This window comes from Passer domesticus, chromosome 3 (genome assembly GCF_036417665.1).
Source record: "Passer domesticus isolate bPasDom1 chromosome 3, bPasDom1.hap1, whole genome shotgun sequence".
In the NCBI taxonomy this organism is placed as follows: Eukaryota; Metazoa; Chordata; class Aves; order Passeriformes; family Passeridae; genus Passer; species Passer domesticus.
Window position 1 is genome coordinate 2,065,085 of NC_087476.1, and position 13,205 is coordinate 2,078,289.

The following is a 13,205-nucleotide window of genomic DNA, read 5'->3' on the forward strand; positions in this document are numbered from 1 at the left end:
CCAGGCTGCTCCAGGTTGGACCTGGACACTTCCAGGGATCACAGAGAAGGACCTTGGAATGTCCCAATCCATGGGCAGGGACACCTCCAGTGCCCCAGGCTGCTCCAGGTTGGACCTGGACACTTCCAGGGATCACAAAGCTGGAAGGACCTTGGAATGTCCCAATCCATGGACATGGGACACCTTCACCACCCCAGGCTGGACTTGGACACCTCCAGGGATCACAGGGAAGGACCTTGGAATGTCCCAATCCATGGGCAGGGACACCTTCACCACGCCAGGCTGCTGATCCCTGGGAAGCTCCAGGAATTCAGAGAGGTGAAAATCGAATCCCAAACCAATGCCAGCTCTGGATGGCTTTTCCCAGCTCCTGGGGTGACCCCAAGCTGGACAGGAATTCATGGAATTAAGAGAAATCAATCCCAGCTCTTCCAAATTTCTGTTCTGGCAGGGACCACCCCAACCCTGGATGTTTCTTCCCATTTCCTGGATGTTTTTCTCCATCTCCTGGAAGTTTTTTTTCCCAGCTACTGGGGTGATCCCAAACTGGAGCTCCTGACACCTCCAGGAATTCAGGGAGTTAAAACACATCAAACCCAGCTCTTCCAAATTTCTGGATTGGGGATGGAGGGAAGGAGAGGAAAGGATCACCCCGAGCTGGGAATGAGCCGGGACAGGGCTGGGATGGGATGGAGGGAAGGAGAGGAAAGGATCACCCCGAGCTGGGAATGAGCCGGGGCAGGGCTGGGATGGAGGGAAGGAGAGGAAAGGATCACCCCGAGCTGGGAATGAGCCGGGGCAGGGCTGGGATGGGATGGAGGGAAGGAGAGGAAAGGATCACCCCGAGCTGGGAATGAGCCGGGGCAGGGCTGGGATGGAGGGAAGGAGAGGAAAGGATCACCCCGAGCTGGGAATGAGCCGGGGCAGGGCTGGGATGGGATGGAGGGAAGGAGAGGAAAGGATCACCCCGAGCTGGGAATGAGCTGGGACAGGGCTGGGATGGGATGGAGGGAAGGAGAGGAAAGGATCACCCCGAGCTGGGAATGAGCCGGGGCAGGGCTGGATTGGGATGGAGGGAAGGAGAGGAAAGGATCACCCCGAGCTGGGAATGAGCTGGGACAGGGCTGGATTGGGATGGAGGGAAGGAGAGGAAAGGATCACCCCGAGCTGGGAATGAGCCGGGGCAGGGCTGGATTGGGATGGAGGGAAGGAGAGGAAAGGATCACCCCGAGCTGGGAATGAGCTGGGACAGGGCTGGATTGGGATGGAGGGAAGGAGAGGAAAGGATCACCCCGAGCTGGGAATGAGCCGGGACAGGGCTGGGATGGGATGGAGGGAAGGGCAGGAAAGGGTGCGGGGCTGAGGCGCCGCGGGAGGGATCCAATCTGTCCCTCCTGCGGGAGATCAGGGCAGGAGCAGTCGGAGATAAGGACGGAGCTGTGGGAGATAAGGACGGGAGCTGTCCGGGCACGAAGAGATAACGACGTCAGCGCGGCCCCCGGCTCCTCCCGGGATTTACGGAGCTGGGATTTAGTCATGGATGAGGAATTGGCACTGCTGAGGCTGTTCCTGGCCCCTGGAGGAGCCCCGGCAGCTCATCCTGCTGAATCCCAGGTTGGACTGTCTGAATCCCAGTTTGGATTCATTGAATCCCAGTTTGGATTCATTGAATCCCTGTATGAATTCACTGATTCCCAGTTTGGATTTGCTGAATCCCAGTTTGGATTCCCTGAATCCCAGTATGAATTCACTTATTCCCAGTTTGGGTTTGCTGAATTCCAGTCTGGATTTGCTGAATCCCAGTTTGGATTCAATGAATCCCTGTATGGATTCACTGATTCCCAGTTTGGGTTTGCTGAATTCCAGTCTGGATTTGCTGAATCCCAGTTTGGATTCAATGAATCCCTCTTTGGATTGTCTGAATCCCAGTTTGGATTGTCTGAATCCCAGTTTGGATTGTCTGAATCCCAGTTTGGATTCCCTGAATTCCAGTTTGGATTCATTGAATCCCTGTATGAATTCACTGATTCCCAGTTTGGATTTGCTGAATCCCAGTTTGGATTTGTTGAATCCCAGTCTGGATTCCCCGGATCCCAGTTTGGATTTGCTGAATCCCAGTCTGGATTTGCTGAATCCCAGTCTGGATTTGTCGAATCCCAGTCTGGATTCCCTGGATCCCAGTTTGGATTGTCTGAATCCCAGTTTGGATTTGTCGAATCCCAGTCTGGATTCCCCGGATCCCAGTTTGGATTTGCTGAATCCCAGTCTGGATTTGTCGAATCCCAGTCTGGATTTCCTGGAGGAGAAAATGACCCGAAACGAGCAAAAGCACAAACAGAAATCGCTGCTCCCGCGGGGGCCGGGCAGGGAGGGGCAGCTGCGGCTGGAACAGCAGAATCCCGGGAAAAGGGAATTCCCGGCTGGGAATGCTCGTCACCAGTGGGACAGGGACAAGGAGGGACCCCGAGGGGGGCGGAATATCCAGGGAAAACATCCAGGGATAACGGGATCCAGGGAAAAACATCCAGGGGAAAAACATCCAGGGATTAACGGGATGTGGGGAATAAAACATCCAGGGATAACGGGATCCAGGGAATAAAACATCCAGGGGAAAAACATCCAGGGATGACGGGATCTGGGGAATAAAACATCCAGGGATAACGGGATCCAGGGAATAAAACATCCAGGGATAACAGGATCCAGGGAAAAACATCCAGGGATAACGGGATCCAGGGAAATAAAACATCCAGGGATAACGGGATGTGGGGAAAAACATCCAGGGATAACAGGATCCAGGGAAAAACATCCAGGGGAAAAACATCCATGGAAAAACATCCAGGGATAACGGGATCCAGGGAAAAACATCCAGGGGAAAAACATCCATGGAAAAACATCCAGGGATAACGGGATCCAGGGAAAAACATCCAGGGATAACGGGATCCAGGGAAAAACATCCAGGGATAACGGGATCCAGGGATAACGGGATCCAGGGATAACGGGATCCAGGGATATCAGCATCCAGGGATAAGAGGATCCAGGAAAAACAGGATCCAGGGATAACGGGATCCAGGGATATCAGCACCCAGGGATATCAGCATCCAGGGTTAACGGGATCCAGGGATAACGGGATCCAGGGATAACGGGATCCAGGATAAGAGGATCCAGGGATAACGGGATCCAGGGAAATGGACAAATCCCAGGGGACATTAATCCAGGGATTCCTGGACTGCAAACACGCAGGAAATTTGGGATACGGACACAACAACGGCCGCACTCGGAGCTTGGAGAACGAGATTTAAACCCTGAATATTCCCACGGAAGGGAAGAGCATTCCCTTTTCAATCCCTGGAATCCAGAGTTCACAGCTCTGATCCAACCCCACTTCCACTGCTGGAAATCGGAAATCCCTGGAAGCAAATCATTAATCTGATTCCTGAATGATTCCCACCCAATCTGAGTTCAAAAATTGTGGATTTGGGGGAAAGGCAGGAAGGAATCCCAAGGATTCCCCACATTTCCAGCTCCCATTCCTACATTTTGTGTAGGATTTGCCTTCATATAAATACAGATAATATTAGCATTGATGTAAATATTATATCAATATTATCAATATTAATTAAAAACTTCCTGCCAGGACACTTTGGAGAATCCCAACTTCCCCTTGCCTAAGGACAGCCGATATTCCCGCTCATTCCCGCCCCAAAATCCCAAATATCCAACACCCAACCCGTTTTTCAGAGCTGTGACATCATCAAACCTCCAAAATTTAACCATTTAACCCCATCCTGAACAGCACGCAGCAGGAATTCCCTGCTCCGGGTTTATCCAGCTTCTCTCCATGGAATTCCTGCTTCCAGGTGGATTTAACACCCTGGGAAATTCCGAGTTTCCCTTCCTGGTTTCTTCCAGCACAGGAACCGGGGTCAGACACTGGAATGAGCCATCCCAGATCCCAGAAAAAAACATGGAATTTGTTAAATTTCTCCTCAGGATCACGGATTCCTGCAGGAATGCTAAAGATCTGGGAGCCTGGAAAAGCTCTGCATTCCCGGTTTTTTTGGGATTGTGACATCTCCTGTGGGTTTCTCCATTCCCACTTCCAGGTTTGGATCCAGGGATTTCTGCATTCCCATCTCCAGGTCTGGATCCAGGGATTTCTGCATTCCTTATGTTTGGATCCAGGGATTTCTGCATTCCCATCTCCAGGTCTGGATCCAGGGATTTCTCCACTCTGGAATCTCCAGGTTTGGATCCAGGGATTTCTGCATTCCCATCTCCAGGTTTGGATCCAGGGATTTCTCCACTCTGGAATCTCCAGGTTTGGATCCAGGGATTTCTGCATTCCCATCTCCAGGTTTGGATCCAGGGATTTCTGCATTCTGGAATCTCCAGGTCTGGATCCAGGGATTTCTGCATTCCCATCTCCAGGTCTGGATCCAGGGATTTCTCCACTCTGGAATCTCCAGGTCTGGATCCAGGGATTTCTGCATTCCCATCTCCAGGTTTGGATCCAGGGATTTCTCCACTCTGGAATCTCCAGGTTTGGATCCAGGGATTTCTCCACTCTGGAATCTCCAGGTTTGGATCAAGGGATTTCTGCATTCCCATCTCCAGGTTTGGATCCAGGGATTTCTGCATTCTGGAATCTCCAGGTTTGGATCCAGGGATTTCTGCATTCTGGAATCTCCAGGTTTGGATCCAGGGATTTCTCCACTCTGGAATCTCCAGGTTTGGATCCAGGGATTTCTCCACTCTGGAATCTCCAGGTTTGGATCCAGGGATTTCTCCACTCTGGAATCTCCAGGTCTGGATCCAGGGATTTCTCCACTCTGGAATCTCCAGGTCTGGATCCAGGGATTTCTGCATTCCCATCTCCAGGTCTGGATCCAGGGATTTCTGCATTCTGGAATCTCCAGGTCTGGATCCAGGGATTTCTGCATTCTGGAATCTCCAGGTTTGGATCCAGGGATTTCTCCACTCTGGAATCTCCAGGTTTGCATTTCTGCTCATTTTTAATGACGGGATGAGCCCCACCCTTCGCTCCAACCCCTCCACGCCCTCCTGTCCCAAAATTCCCTGTTTTTCCTTTTGGAAAATTCATTTTCTGTTGCAAACGCAACTTTGAGCAGGCCCCGTATTAAAAATTCCACTTCAGACCCCAAAATTCCGCCCTTTTTCTGGAGGAAAAGCTCCTGGATGAGTTTTCATTCCGGGTAAAACCCTGGGGAGGGCTGGAATTCTGCATCCCAAGGAAACAGCTGGAAAACCTGCGGGTCTGGGAGAAACTGCAGGATTTTGTGCTTGGCTCTCCAGGGATACAAATGGAATTCTGGTGGAATTCCCAGTTCAGACCGACGCCAAAGAGCACCAGAAACTGGGAAAGGACTGGGAGATGGAATCTTGGAATTCCAGAATCTGGGTGGAATTCCCAGTTCAGAGTGACAGCAAACAGGAATAGGGAAATGACTGGGAGACAGAATTATGGAATTCCGGAATCCAGCTGGAATTCCCAGCTCCAACTGACACCAAACAGCACCAGAAACTGGGAAAGGACTGGGAGATGCAATCATGGAATTCTGGAATCCGGGTGGAATTCCCAGCTCAAACTGACACCAAGCAGAAATACAGAAATGACTGGGAGACAGAATCATGGAATTCTGGAATCCAGCTGGAATTCCCAGTTCAGAGTGACACCAAGGAGCACCAGAAACAGGGAAACCATTGGGAGGCAGAATTATGGAATCCTGGAATCCAGCTGGAATTCCCGGTTCAGAGTGACACCAAACAGGAATAGGGAAATCACTGGGAGATGGAATCACGGAATTCCGGAATCTGGATGGAATTCCCACTTCAGAGTGACACCAAACAGCACCAGAAACTGGGAAAGGATTGAGAGATGCAATCTTGGAATTCCAGAATCTGGGCAGAATTCCCAGTTCAGAGTGACACCAAAGAGCACAAGAAACTGGGAAAGGATTGGGAGATGGAATCTTGGAATTCCAGAATCTGGGCAGAATTCCCAGTTCAGAGTGACAAAAAGCAGAAATACAGAAATGACTGGGAGACGGAATCATGGAATTCTGGAATCCAGCTGGAATTCCCAGTTCAGAGTGACACCAAGCAGAATAGGGGAAATTATTGGGAGAAGGAACCATGGAAATCTGGAATCCAGGTGGAATTCCCAGTTCAGACTGACAACAAACAGCAGCAGGAATAGGGAAAACCACTGGGAGATGGAATAATGGAATTCTGGAATCTGGGTGGAATTCCCAGCTCCAACTAACACCAAGCAGGAATGGGGAAATGACTGGGAGACAGAATTATGGAATTCTGGAATCCAGGTGGAATTCCCAGTTCAGAGTGACACCAAGCAGAATAGGGGAAATTATTGGGAGAAGGAACCATGGAATTCTGGTGGAATTCCCAGTTCAGAGTGACACCAAACAGTACCAGAAACTGGGAAAAGATTGGGAGACAGAATTATGGAATTCCGGAATCCATCTGGAATTCCCAATTCAGACTGACACCAAGCAGAATAGGGAAAATTATTGGGAGAAGGAACCATGGAATTACGAAATCCAGGCGGAATTCCCAGTTCAGAGTGACACCAAACAGGAATGGGGAAATGACTGGGAGACAGAATCATGGAATTCCGGAATCCATCTGGAATTCCCAATTCAGAGTGACACCAAACATCACCAGAAACTGGGAAACCATTGGGAGGCAAAATCATGGAATTTGAGAATCCAGGTGAAATTCCCAGCTCCAACTGACACCAAACAGGAACAAGGAACTGGGAAATGACTGGGAGACAGAATTATGGAATTCTGGAATCTGGGTGGAATTCCCAGTTCAGACTGACAACAAACAGCACCAGAAACTGGGAAAGGATTGGGAGAAAACCATGGAATTCTGGAATCCAAGTGGAATTCCCGGGTTAGACTGACACCAAACAGCACCAGAAACTGGGAAAGGATTGGGAGATGGAATCATGGAATTCTGGAATCTGGATGGAATTCCCAGTTCAGACTGACCCCAAACAGCACCAGAAACTGGGAAACCACTGGGAGGCAGAATTCCAACCATGGAATTCTGGAGGGGTTTGGCTGGGAAGGAACCTTAAACCCCATCCCACTCCCAGGACACCTGCCCCGATCCCAGATTTTTCCCAGTTTTCCTTGGACACTCCCAGGGACGGAGCAGCCACAGCTGCTCTGGGAACAGAGCAAACAGAATCCAGGAAATCCAGAACATTCCCTGGAGCTCCCGGCTCCTCCTCCACTGTCCCCGCTCTCACTCCGACCCTCACCCACCATCCATGAAAATCCCAGGATTTTCCATCTGATCCAAGCTGTGGATTTCTGCTTTTTGGGTTTTTTTTTTGGTGGGGCAGCAGAAAATGAGGAATTTTTCCCTAAAAAAACCCCTCTGGATCAGAGCTCTGCTGTTAAATCCCCTAAAATTCTTACAAATTCCTCTCCCCATCATTCCCAAAAATTACGATTTCTATTAAATTATTGTATTCCAGAGGGTGCAACGGCCACATTCCCAAGGCTCCAGCAGGAATTGCTGGATCCTGGATATTCCACAGCTCCATCCATATGGGAAATCTTCCTGGAACTCCCAAAATCCCAGCAATTCCCACCCAAAATCCCAGCAATTCCCACCCAAAATCCCAGCAATTCCCACCCAAAACCCCATCAATTCCCACCCAAAATCCCAGCAATTCCCACCCAAAATTGTCCCCCTGCTGTCCCAAATTCAGGAAAAACGGGAAAAGGGGGAGAGGCTCCAGCTGCTTGTCCCGGCTCCTTTCTCCGGGATAATTCCGGATGAATCCTCCCGGCTCTGGGGTTGTGAAAAGATCCTGAAGAATTCCCAAGGGATGAGGGGAAATACCTGAAATGACGGCGATTTTCCGCGCCCCGTGCTCCTCCCGGGCGATCCGCTCCGCCTCCTCCATCAGCAGCATTCCAAAGCCCTGGAATGGCGGCAAAAACAGGGAAAAAAATAAAGGGAATTTCTGTCAGAACACAACCCAGGAGCAACGTCGGAATGTGAAGATGGGTTAAAAAAAAATCCGGATTTTTGGGATTTTCGGAATTCCGGGTCGGGAATATTGCAGGATTTCAACAAGGAATTCCTCTGGGAATTTTTTTTCCTCGTTGTGGGATTTTATTCAGTGGAACTTCCAGGGTCTGGCGGGTTCTCCGTGGCAGGAGCGGGATGGGGTCAAATCCCCTGGTGGGAATTCATCCTGGAATTCCACACGGGAAATTCCCAGGGCCAGAGGGAGGTGGGACATGGGGGAGGAATTCCTGGCCGGGCTGGAATTCCCAGAGGATCCCTGGCAGTGCCCAAGGAATGGTTGGATTGGGGTGGGAATGGGATGGGATTGAAGCTCCATGGATCCCATCCCAAACCATTCCGGGATTCTGGGATCCAGGACACTCAGGATCCATTTTTTAAAATCCCACAAAGGAATTTTTTGAAATCCCAGAAAGGAATTTTTTAAAATCCCAACAAGGAATTTTTTAAAATCCCAGAAAGGAATTTTTAAAAATCCCAACAAGGAATTTTTTAAAATCCCACAAAGGAACTTTATAAAAATCTCAGGGAATTTTGTCAGACCTCGGCGCTCCCGCAACGGCTGCAAGGCGATCCCAAAGGGAAAAAAAACCCCCAAAACCTGGGAAGCAACAGAATTCCAGCAAAACCAGGAGCTCAAATCCCATCCTGGCTCCATCCCAACTCAGAGGAAAAGAGCGGAATTAAACAAAACTCCAATTTTTTGTGGGGGGAAGGAGACGGAACGAGGCTGGAATGAGGGAATGAGGGAATGAGGGAATGAGGCTGGAATGAGGGAATGGGGGAATGAGGGAAAGAGGGAATGGGGCTGGAATGAGGGAATGAGGGAATGGGGCTGGAATGAGGGAATGAGGGAATGAGGGAATGAGGGAATGGGGCTGGAATGAGGGAATGAGGGAATGAGGCTGGAATGAGGGAATGAGGGAATGAGGGAATGAGGGAATGGGGCTGGAATGAGGGAATGAGGGAATGAGGGAATGAGGGAATGAGGCTGGAATGAGGGAATGAGGGAATGAGGGAATGAGGCTGGAATGAGGGAATGAGGGAATGAGGGAATGGGGCTGGAATGAGGGAATGAGGGAATGGGGCTGGAATGAGGGAATGAGGGAATGAGGGAATGAGGCTGGAATGAGGGAATGGGGCTGGAATGAGGGAATGGGGCTGGAATGAGGGAATGAGGGAATGAGGCTGGAATGAGGGAATGAGGCTGGAATGAGGGAATGAGGCTGGAATGAGGCTGGAATGAGGGAATGAGGGAATGGGGCTGGAATGAGGGAATGGGGCTGGAATGAGGGAATGGGGCTGGAATGAGGGAATGAGGGAATGAGGCTGGAATGAGGGAATGAGGCTGGAATGAGGGAATGAGGCTGGAATGAGGCTGGAATGAGGGAATGAGGGAATGAGGCTGGAATGAGGGAATGAGGGAATGAGGGAATGAGGGAATGAGGGAATGAGGGAATGAGGCTGGAATGAGGGAATGGGGCTGGAATGAGGGAATGAGGGAATGAGGCTGGAATGAGGGAATGAGGCTGGAATGAGGGAATGAGGCTGGAATGAGGGAATGGGGCTGGAATGAGGGAATGGGGCTGGAATGAGGGAATGAGGGAATGGGGCTGGAATGAGGGAATGAGGCTGGAATGAGGGAATGAGGCTGGAATGAGGGAATGAGGCTGGAATGAGGGAATGGGGCTGGAATGAGGGAATGAGGGAATGGGGCTGGAATGAGGGAATGAGGCTGGAATGAGGGAATGAGGCTGGAATGAGGCTGGAATGAGGGAATGAGGGAATGAGGCTGGAATGAGGGAATGAGGGAATGAGGGAATGAGGGAATGAGGGAATGAGGGAATGAGGGAATGAGGCTGGAATGAGGGAATGAGGCTGGAATGAGGGAATGGGGCTGGAATGAGGGAATGAGGGAATGAGGGAATGAGGCTGGAATGAGGGAATGAGGGAATGAGGGAATGGGGCTGGAATGAGGGAATGGGGCTGGAATGAGGGAATGAGGGAATGAGGGAATGAGGCTGGAATGAGGTTGGAATGAGGGAATGAGGCTGGAATGAGGGAAAGAGGGATGAGGCTGGAATGAGGGAATGAGGGAATGAGGCTGGAATGAGGGAATGAGGCCGGAATGAGGCTGGAATGAGGCCGGAATGACAGAACGAGGCCGGAAGGAGGGAATGAGCGCAGCGGGAATGCCGGGAATGCCGGGGGTACCTGGTGCTGGAACTTGGCGGGGTCGCGGCTGCTGACGGGCACGGCGCTGCCGTAGACGTGCAGCTCGCGCACCACGGAGGCGCCGGCGCGCAGCTCGGGGCGGAAGGCGAGCGCGGAGCAGCGGCGCAGGCGCAGCAGCCCCACCAGGATGTCCCGCTCCGGGTCCTCGTAGGACAGGAACGTCTCCCAGCCCCCGTTGGCCACGTAGTCCCGGCGGACCAGCTCCACCTGGGCCACCGAGGGAGGGGGGAAAGGAGGGAAAAAGAGGGAAAAAGGGAATTGTGAGTGAAGCCAACTCGTGGATCCACAAATATGAGCAAACAGGAAGGGATTCCTTAAAACCAGCTTGATTCTATGTGGGGATTTGGAATTGGCCACGTAATCCCTATGGATCAGCTCCACCTGAGCCACGGAGGGAGGGAAAGGAGGGAAAAAGGGAATTGTGAGTGAAGCCCATCCCATGGATCCATAAATATGAGCAAAGAGGAAGGGATTCCTTAAAACCAGTCTGATTCCAGGTGGGGATTTGGAATTGGCCACAAAATCCTTATGGATCAAACAAACTGATCCGGGAGTGGGATGGATGAGGGGAAAAAGAAAATGTGAGAGTGAAGCCAACTCATGGATCCACAAATATGAGCAAACAGGAAGGGATTCCTTAAAACCAGTTTGATTCCAGGTGGGGATTTGGAATTGGACACATAATCCTTATGGATCAGCTCCACCTGAGCCGGAGAGGTGAGGATGGGAAAAAGGGAATTGTGAGAGTGAAGCCCATTCCATGGATCCATAAATGTGAGCAAACACAAAGGGATTCCCTCAAGTGAGGTTGATTCCAGCTGGGAGTTTGGAATTGGACACATAATCCCTACAGATCAGCTCCACCTGAGCTGGAGAAGGAGGGATGAGGAGGGAAAAAGGAAAATATGAGTGAAGCCGATTCCGTGGATCCATAAATATGAGCAAACAGGAAGAGATTCCTTAAAGCCAGTTTGATTCTATGTGGGGATTTGGAATTGGCCACAAAATCCTTATGGATCAACCAAACCTGATCCGGGAGTGGGATGGACGAGGAAAAAAGGGAATTGTGAATGAAGCCGATTCTGTGGATCCATAAATATGAGCAAACAGGAAGGGATTCCTTAAAGCCAGTTTGATTCCAGATGGGAATTTGGAATTGGCCATGTAATTCCTATGGATCAGCTCCACCTGAGCCAGGAGTGGGATGAAGGAGGAGGGAAAGGAAATTGTGAGAGTGAAGCCAACTCATGGATCCACAAATATGGAAGAGATTCCTTAAAGCCAGTCTGATTCCAGGTGGGGATTTGGAATTGGCCACGTGATCCCAATGGATCAGCTCCACCTGATCTGGGAGTGGGATGGACGAGGTGGGAAAGGAGGGAAAAAGGAAAATGGGAGAGCGAAGCTGATGCCGTAGATCCATAAATATGAGCAACACAAAGGGATTCGTTAAAACCAGTTTGATTCCAGATGGGAGTTTGGAATTGGCCACGTGATCCCAATGGATCAACCAAACCTGATCTGGGAGCGGGATGGACGAGGGAAAAAAGGGAATTGTGAGTGAAGCCAACTCATGGATCCATAAATGTGAGCAAACAGGAAGAGATTCCTTAAAAGCAGTTTGATTCTATGTGGGGATTTGGAATTGGCCACAAAATCCTTATGGATCAGCTCCACCTGGGCCACCGAGGGAGGGAAAGGAGGGAAAAAGGGAATTGTGAGTGAAGCCATCTCGTGGATCCATAAATGTGAGCAAACAGGAAGGGATTCCTTAAAGCCAGTTTGATTCCAGGTGGGGATTTGGAATTGGCCACAAAATCCTTATGGATCAACCAAACCTGATCTGGGAGTGGGATGGACGAGGGAAAAAAGAAATTGTGAGAGTGGAACCAATTCCATGGATCCATAATATGGCTCAGCGCCATATATTAATATATTTAATATATTTAAATATAAATATGTATAAAAATAAATATAGATTTATATATACATCGTTTATATTTCAACATTAAATATAAAAATAGACAAATAACATATTAATATATGTTCTACATTTGTATAAAATTGTATTTTATATATATAATTATTTTATAAAGATATATTTATAGATACATTTGTGTGCAGAGATATAAACATATATTTATAAAATAAATATATAAAACCACATTAAAATGAACATATATTTTTAATTAACATGTTGAAATATGTATTTATATGTATAAATATAAATTTATATATACGTCGTTTATATTTCAACATTAAATATAAAAATAGACAAATAACATATTAATATATGTTCTACATTTGTATAAAATTATATTTTATATATATAAATATTTTATAAATAGATCTTTATAGACATATTTGTATGCAGATATATTAATATATATTTTTAAAAATAAGATATTAAATAAAAAGTATAAATGAATAAATTAATATTTTTAATTTATTTAAATTTAACATTTTAATACACATTTAAAAAAATATATTAAATTAAAAGTATAAATAAATAAATAGATATTTTATAATTTATTTAAATTTAACATTTTAATACACATTTCCCACAAAAAATAATGTATTATAAGTATAAATAAATAAATAGAAATTTTATAATATATTTAAATTTAACATTTTAATCCACATTTTTCCCCATAAAAACACCCATTTAAATTTACATTATTTGCCTAAAAAATGTGGAAATTCCTCCCAAAAAACCTCAGAATTCACAATTATTTCTCCCACCAGCCACAAGGATGTTCTGAATTCCCCACAATCCCGATTTTAACGGGAGAAAAGGGAAGGAGTGAATTTTCTGGAAGTGCAAACACCCCAAAAATTTGACAATTTCCTTGAAAAATTCCAGGGAATTTAAAAAATGGGGA

The 13,205-nt window shown here is 48.1% G+C and overlaps 1 protein-coding gene across 1 annotated transcript in view; it reads right to left on the reverse strand.

Annotated features, from left to right (window-relative positions):
* Positions 1-13,205, reverse strand: part of ELP3 (elongator acetyltransferase complex subunit 3) — a 159,287-nt gene that overhangs the window by 9,197 nt on the left and 136,885 nt on the right. The window contains exons 13-14 of the mRNA XM_064411527.1: positions 10,303-10,530; positions 7,900-7,981 (exon numbers count right to left, since the gene is read on the reverse strand). Of these exons, the coding sequence (XP_064267597.1) occupies positions 7,900-7,981; positions 10,303-10,530 (310 nt within the window). The remainder of the gene's footprint in view (positions 1-7,899; positions 7,982-10,302; positions 10,531-13,205) is intronic.